The 8,666-nt window shown below is 41.7% G+C and overlaps 1 protein-coding gene across 1 annotated transcript in view; it reads right to left on the reverse strand.

Moving 5' to 3' along the window:
• Positions 1-5,917: 5,917 nt before the first annotated feature.
• Positions 5,918-8,666, reverse strand: part of mrpl46 (mitochondrial ribosomal protein L46) — a 7,525-nt gene continuing 4,776 nt past the window's right edge. The window contains exon 4 of the mRNA XM_046031973.1: positions 5,918-6,320. Coding sequence (XP_045887929.1) covers positions 6,073-6,320 — 248 coding nt within the window. The 3' untranslated portion in view covers positions 5,918-6,072. The remainder of the gene's footprint in view (positions 6,321-8,666) is intronic.

Here is an 8,666-nt window from a genome sequence, read left to right on the forward strand (position 1 = left end):
GAAAGGGGGAAGGATCTGGGGCGATACGAAGGAGGTGGCGGATCCAGACAGTCAGAAGAGGGGAGGAGGACTCACCCTGCAGGCCGGAGGTCCGCCTGCCAAACACAGTATGAACGGATCTGTGTTTGTGTGTGTGTGTGTGTGTGTGTGTGTGTGTGTGTGTGTGTTAGACAGTGTGAGGGGGATGAAAGGGAGGAGGGTTGGATGTTTTCTAAGCAAAGGGAGAAGAAATAAGAATAGGAAGAAATAAAAAGAGAAAAATACATGATTGTTGTGCATAAATGACTTAATATATATATAAAGTCAATTACATCACACACTCGGTTTACAAAGAAGAAACAAACAAATCTAATATATATTTGCAATGAAAATGACACAGCGACACAGTGAGACACAGCTTTGGAGGATAGAGGGATGGAAGGTGGGATGGGAAGGAGGAAGGCGAGAAGGAAGGATAGATGGAGGTGTAGAGGACTAAAGCTTCCTCCTGCAGAGTGGAGACTGGGACAGGAGGAAGCAGGAGGAGCGTCTGCCATCTCCAACTGTTCCATTCCAACAACATCGCACACAATCTCTCGTCCTATCCTAATACATGCAGATTCACTGGAGTTAGACTTACACAAAGCAGGAACAGCCAAAAGAGAAACATAAAATATTTAGTTTGATGATTTAATAGGTTGCTAAAGATACAGCATCACAGTACACTAACCGTTGCATATAAATCATCTCTTGTAGATGCACATTCACACATAATTTCTATTTTTTTAATTTCAAGTATACCCATTGGGAAAAATATATTAAATATACAATTGTAGGTTAAGCAATATGGTCCAGACAACAACCCTTTATGTTTTCTCCTCTTCACCTCCTTTATATATTTTTATATCAACAATGAACAAAAAGACAGCGTGTGTGTGACAAGGATTGTTCATAGTGACAAACCCACTGATAATCATCACCTAACTGCGGTTACCCACAACTCTAAGGAACACCTTTACTCATTGTTTTGTTTTTCTGGCCTGCATTTTTAATGTTTTGTGTCAGTCTCACTGCTCTCTTCTGCATCATTTAAAAGCGTTAGCGGGTAACTATTTTCAGCAGGAATCTGTAAAAATTGACTGTGTGGTACCTTCCCAGCGTCAAACAACACACAGACAAAGTTAGTGGCTAGCTGGTGAACATAGCATTGAGCACCTAAAGAGACAGAAGGAGAAGGAGGGTGAATATTGCACGTACATTTACCAGCTAGACTCAAACACGACTTCAAATTAGTGCTCTGGATCTGCTAAATGTGAACATGGCTAACCATATGCTAACAATTCACTTTTTACAATGCTGTGTTTACAGCTTCTTTCTGCTGCCCCTCGGTGGCCAAACACTTGGAAGATCCAATTGTGATCCAAAGATCCAAAAACTCAGCGAATTTAAGAGTTTGCTAACCTTTTGTCACATAACATTAGCGGTATCCAGCGTTTTATGTGCTGGTTTTGAAATATCCTTATACAAAACTTCTGACGCCACCCTAATGGAGGGAAATTGAATTTTGCTTGTGCTGCTCAAAACACTAAAACAAATCTTTATAAAAGCCCAAAGGGGGTTGTATCTTCAGAAATAAAGTCCTGTTTGTGCTGTATTATTCACAGAGCTCCCTGTAAACAGTTTTATGGACTACTTCTGCAGAACAAAGTTGCTAAGAAAAGTGTTTGTGGATTATTTAGTATAACTCGGACATGCCCCCTTAAAAGAGTTTAAAATTCCAAGCTTTCTGCATGGTTATGTTCCATAAAATATACCTTTTTGTAATTTGGGTGAATTGTCAATTTAAAATGGGTGATTGCGGATTTGATTCTTCTCTCTGGTGTCCTCTTTGTAAACTCCTGTGGTAAAAAGATAATGAAAATGAAAATGTGAAATCACATCACATTGTTCAAATAATGCTCTACTTTGACGATCGGTCGCCACAAAATCCAGCTCCTTCTCCCACCTCCTCCTCCTCCTCCTCCTCCTCCTCCTCGAGTCTGCCACCCTGGCTGTCAGAAAACCCTCAGCAATGCAGCAAGATACTGCATTTGTTGCATTTTCTCTAAACACTTCCACAGTTAGTGTGCTCTCGTGGTAGAAATACTCAGGGTTGTAAAACTGGCTACTGGGGTAGAAGTAGTAGTAGTATTTCAGTCCTGGTTTTAGACATAAAAAATATTTTCTCGATCAGCTCCTTACAATGAGCGATGGAATCCTACATGCCCACAAAGTTTTCTGCTGCAGAACAGTTTTGGTTAATTTACATGAGAAATGTATTTCTTTGTGCTTTTCTCACTGGTTCGATGGGTGTAGCGCCCGGTTGGAAATTATGTTATCACATACTTCTGAGCAACCATCAGGATTAAGGGATTATCTACCTGTTTAGCCAGGCCACTGTCAATGAATCTGATTAAAACCACACCCACGCGCACAGTCCTGATGAAGCTGATTCGCTGAGTTTATGAGTGACTCTTAATCAGTAACAATAAGTCAGTTTGTTGTTGTTGTTGTTGTTGTTTTCTGAACTTCTAACTTTAAACGTTGACATTTAGTCATGAATTTTTAACATTATCAAAAAAAACGGAAAAAGATTTGGGGGGGCTTTAACTTGTACACTGTGCTGAATTAAAATATGTGGACTTTTCATTATATGTATATATATATATTTCATTATATGCCTATATGTATACACTTTTCTGTAGTACAAAGGCCAGGTATAGTTTTGCAAGAGGTCTTTTTTCCACCCATTTTGTTAGTTACTAGCGTATTCCTGTAGATTACAGTTATTACAGCTTGTTAGGGAATGTCTGCAGTGTGATTGCTAGCATAAGCTGAGCTGGGGTAGTACATTAGTTCATGTTTATATATCACCATACACTTTCATTACTTAGCGGTAAGATGCTGAACTGCATTTCGTTGTACTGGTACTTAGTATGCAATGACAATGAAGTTCAGTCTCGTTAAGTCTACTGTTAGGTGCTTAGGCTGTAGAAACACTGGCTAGTTAATGCACTTTAATGGTGTTTAACTAAAAGGCAAACTCCCTTGGCAGACTTTGTTTCAGTGTATGCAGCAGCATAAAGGTGAAGCAGGACGAGGCTGAAAGTGAGCGTGCTTAGTTGACTGAGTCACTGAATGATTAAGGGTATAAAATACAGTGCAGTGCTGGTAGCATTGCATGGTGGGAGAGTGGAACTAAGGAGGGTGGTGGTTAAGGCACTTAAGTCCGGCTCGGTCGGGATCCAGAAGCCTTGCTCTGAGCCCCGCGCCTTTACCTGCATGTTTCTGTGCTTTATTGTGTGTTACATAAAGAGTATTAATAAGCTTCTATATCAAGTGTTTTGGTAAGCTGCTACGAACGACTGGCCTGCTTACATCCCTCTCAGTCATAAGAGATTTGCATAAAATAGTGAGCAGAGTGTAAACACAGTTGAGGGGAAGGGTGGGGGTGGGGGGTCTGTATTTTTTATGTGAGCGGAGATGTGGAGCTGTCTTTTATTCTCACTAAGCCAGGCTGACTACAAACAGAGCTGCCCTGTTTTCTACAGATGGTTGCTGTCTTCTGTAGCCAGGCTTTGTTTATAACTACAGATGCACTGACAGGCCAGAGTGGAGAAGTTTGACTGGGTGCTCTGGTGCTTTGAGCCCATTTTCACTGCCCTGCCAAACTGCTGCCAAAGTGTATGGATTTTATCAGCGCAGGACATTTTCATAGAACAGAACTGTTATGCAATACACAAACGTTATGTTGCATCGACCATCAGCATCACTGAAGAGCAGATACAGTTTTTCATTTGGTGGAGGCTTTCGCCCCTGATAGTGCCCGACAGTACTATAAGTGTGTCTACTATTATTAGCACAGGTCACCCTAATGGATCTGAGCCCCTGAGCCTGGCAGTGTCTCACTCTGTGCAGTGAACTTCAAAGGAGCCATAAGAATAAGGTTAAAACATTCAGCGGCTGCTTCAAAATCAGTTTGAAGTCCCCAGAGAGAACGAGGCGTGAGTATGACGGTGTAGTTTCTGAAGCTGCAACAGGACTTGAAAAGCGGCCATCAGCCACCTCCAAGCCACCTCATCCTCGGCATTTACTGTCTGTCTTTTACCCTTTTCAGAGGCGAAAAACTGTAAGACCTTTCTGTTGACATTTTTTATCCTGCTGCTATCATGTGCTATCTAATTGGATGAAGAGGTAGACTGTGGGCCAGCCTGTGGCAGGAAGTGGAGTGAAATACTTTACAGAAGTGAAGCCGTGTTGTTCTACCTCCCGCCTGATTATACATGTTATGGAATACAAAACTGAAGCTTTGAGGGATACATGACAGAACAATACGGTATTCTGTGTGCTAACCAAATTGTTAGAAATGGCCTTTATTAGCTCGCCCTGACCTTCACGTCTCACATCTCAACTGACAGAGCGGGGCTGCAAACCCTGAAAATAAAGCTGGAAAAACCTAATGCCAGCGTCTACAACATTAATAACTCTTGTCCCAGCAGACACAAATGGAAAGAACAGGCTGATTGCAGAGAATGGGTCGGGAACATCAGAATGCTCTTACCTAAGACAAATTATTGTAGCTCATTCCAGAGAAACATTAGCATGCTATGATGGATATTTTCAGCATGAGTAAGAGGAAGCCAAGTTGATCAGAAAAGCTCTCTCTGCAGTCCCCCTCTGAGGTCACCACACAGGCGTAATTACACAGCTTCTCACATTGCTCCTCTGCGGCTGGTGTGCAAATACTGCCATCTATTGTAAGACAACGAGAATCTCCCTACTGCTGGAGATCAACGTTTCACCTCTAGCAGGCCTGCAAGGCCCACACAGTTCAGCATTAAGTGTGCACTCCAAACAGCAGCAACAATATTTGGTGTTCACTTTTCAGTGCTCGATGTGTACTCATTAACTGCTGCAGTTCTGAAAAACCAAAACACTTACAGCAAGACACCTGCTACTCTAAGTTAATATGGATGTTATTTAAGCTGATATGCACCGAATTTCTGACTGATGGCTCACAAGATCCTATTTGGCTGAGGGACAGTAGGTATAGAACTTTTAGGAAATGTCTTGTGAGGCAAATAATTCTTACTAAAAGTATTCCTGAGTGTACCCAGGAATACCCAGAACGCCCTCACTCGAGCACTGAATCAACCAATAGCAGACCTGCATTCCACTGCATTATGAGCCAAATAATAAAATAATAATAATAGCAATCAGTAATGTTATTACACCTGTTCTTTTATCGGCTATGACAAGTCAAAATGTTAAAAGAGTTGCCTCTTGTGACAAGTGTGAACATCCTCAATACTAAAAACCTGCTTAGACTTTGGGCACAGAGTCTCCAGGTATCTGCTCAAGTCAGTTATGAGTGACCAGCAGCTACACACTTTCCATATTTGTAAATATATGATGATATATGAAGTTGATAAATGTCTGCTGATTAACATGCAAGTCTTTTAGGACCACTAACTCCAAGAGGTATCCTTCTTTAACTCATTTAAGATTTGTATGCGCAATATTCAAAAGAGCATAAGCCGACATTGTCAACATAGCTGGAGGGGAAATATCTTATGTAAGCTTTCCTCTTGCATGTTTTGCACAAGCGTTGGACAGAATGCATGATGGGTAGGTGTGCCTGAAGCTGTGATGCGGCTCGTCACTTTCTGAGTCTTGAGGGAGAGCATTGTGGGTACACATAATGGTAGTCTACTTACAAATTAGAATCACACTTAGACTTCACAGCTTCTTGTTACATCATTTCTAAGGCCAAAAGTTTAGGATCAATTTTAAGATTATTTCGTAGAAGTTTTATACATATGGGTGCAGATATTACTTGGTCATGTAACATGCAGGTGAGAGCTGAGGGCTTTCTAACAGACATATGATGCACAAAATCTGTGTGAAAAAAAACAATTTATTTATACAATGAAACACATAAATTGAACGAAAGAACATTTTATGATACAAGACGACAGAAAAGTGACATGGGTAACTTTCTGGGCCTCATAAATATTGTTCTGGTAGTCAGTGTCCCTGATTTGTGTTTAGGCGTCACACGCCGAGGATGAAGCGGTCGACCTTCATCATGTATGCTGGTTTCAGGTAGCGCTGCATTTCGCTTTTCTTCACCCACAGAAAAGGAGCGTTTGGGGCCGCGGGGGGGGCGCTGTCTGACAGAATGGCTTTGAAAAAAAACACCTTTGTCCCGACTGAGCTCTCCGTCCGAACTGCTTTGGGCAGTTTGTACTTGTACACTCCGCATGGGGCGTTGCCAAGGAAAGTCGCCTTGAAACCAGCCGCTGCGAGAAGAGAACAGAGAAGGTTGTGAGTTAATTCAGCTGCAGACAAAAGGTGAGCTGAAGTGCAGATGTTTGTAAATTTTTACATATAAATGCATGTCTGTTATTATCGTGTAGCTCTCCAAATGGCTCTGGGTTGCTCCCACACTTCAGCTCTGACAAACCAATCATTGCTGGTTGGGGTAAAACGTATCATTACTGGTGCGCCACAGCGGGAATGTCGCCACAAAATCTCCGGTATACTGCCAATACAGAGAATTACCTGGCGGTAAAAAGGCTTAATCAGCGTTGTGTGAAGACGTCTGGCGAAGGGCTTGAATGTGAAGGATGTTCATTTATATGTAAAAGTCCCCCACTCCACCTTTAAGTTTAAATCCAATCTCAGTCATCTACATCACATGCTCCTAGTTGGTTCAACATGCAGATTAAGGCACCAACACGGATATGTTAGTGATTCGATTCCCACCAAGTCCAGCTATATTAAAAATGGATGGACTCCTGCTACTGTAAGACACTTTAAAAAAAACCTCCACCACACGCTAATGTCAAGTGGGAAGTCTTAATGGGGAGTGATTGATGGAGTTGGCACATTAATAGTTCATGAGCCATGTTTGTGAAACAGTTTAACATACTCAGTCACTGGCATTTTATTTTAATGCTTAAGAGCGCACAGGCTTGATCTCCATCAGAAGCAGAGAAGAGGAGGGGAGCCACTTGTACAGCTAGTGTTAAATATCTTGAGTGAAGGATCCATATTTTGCCAGCTAAACTTCCAACCTGTCATCTGCTTACTGGTCCATTAATCTACAGCTGACGTCAGTGGAGGTCAAAGTGGATATGACAACTTGGAACCAGTGGGATAGGACTGGTATAATGCAGCGTGTATAAATGAGTTGCTGGTCGGAGCTTTGAGGAGGGTTTGACCCTCTTGTTGTGGTTAATATGGATGATCGTACTGCAGTGTACACACAGCTATTTTAGATTAGACCACATCAAACTTTAATGATCCCGAGGATAAAACTGGGTCATCGCAGCAAACGGGATTAGGATATAGATACAGCAATAATGCAGCAAATGCCGCATGTTGAAAATAATACAACCTGTATCAGTACTTTATATCCTGCTGTAAGCTAATGTTTGGAGGTTAACTGAAACACATTATAACCAATTTCCACATGCTCTCCTCACTCTACATTACATTTACTCATTTAGCTGACGCTTTATCCTAATGGCTTACAATTGCTATGTATATCAGTGGCCGCACTCCTCTGGAGGAACTAGGGGTTAAGTGTCTTCTCAGGGACACATTGGTGGATGTGTCTCTGTGGGGAACTGAACCATGCGTCTTTTTTTTCTCCTATATTTTATTTACAGTTCATCTTCTCCTAAAAGAGAGGCTAGAATTGACCATAAATTAAAGGCAAGGCAGTAAAGAACGTCACAAAACATTATCTACCATAAAGTATGTCTGTGCATCTGAAATTGATTTTAAGAAGTATCAGTGAGTTGATAATAGTTACACAGCTTCTTTTTTTTTTTGATTACCGATTTTTATCATAATGCTCTGTCATAAATAAATAAAATTTAGTAAATAGCATTCACACAGTTTCTGTTGTTTTGTTTTGGTTGTGTGAAGAATACCTGACTTCACCGTGTCCACCCTTCTACTGAAACCAGACCTACCGCCCTGTTATGTTTTGCTATATGTTACAGTTCACATGGAAAGCCATGCACTTTGGAGAAGCTTGTTTAAGATTTTAAGGAGACAATATACACTGCTCAAAAAATTAAAGGGAACACTAAAATAACACATCCTAGATCTGAATGAATGAAATAATCTCATTAAATACTCCTTTCTTTACATAGTTGAATGTACTGACAACAAAATCACACAAAAATTATCAATGGAAATCAAATTTATCAGCCCATGGAGGTCTGGATTTGGAGTCACTCTCAAAATCAAAGTGGAAAACCACACTACAGGCCGATCCAACTTTGATGTAATGTCCTTAAAACAAGTCAAAATGAGGCTCAGTAGTGTGTGTGGCCTCCACGTGCCTGTATGACCTCCCTACAACGCCTGGGCATGCTCCTGATGAGGTGGCGGATGGTCTCCTGAGGGATCTCCTCCCAGACCTGGACTAAAGCATCCGCCAACTCCTGGACAGTCTGTGGTGCAACGTGGCGTTGGTGGATGGAGCGAGACATGATGTCCCAGATGTGCTCAATTGGATTCAGGTCTGGGGAACGGGCGGGCCGGTCCATAGCATCAATGCCTTCCTCTTGCAGGAACTGCTGACACACTCCAGCCACATGAGGTCTAGCATTGTGTTGCATTAGGAGGAA

Source organism: Micropterus dolomieu, linkage group LG20, assembly GCF_021292245.1.
Source record: "Micropterus dolomieu isolate WLL.071019.BEF.003 ecotype Adirondacks linkage group LG20, ASM2129224v1, whole genome shotgun sequence".
Classification (NCBI taxonomy): Eukaryota; Metazoa; Chordata; class Actinopteri; order Centrarchiformes; family Centrarchidae; genus Micropterus; species Micropterus dolomieu.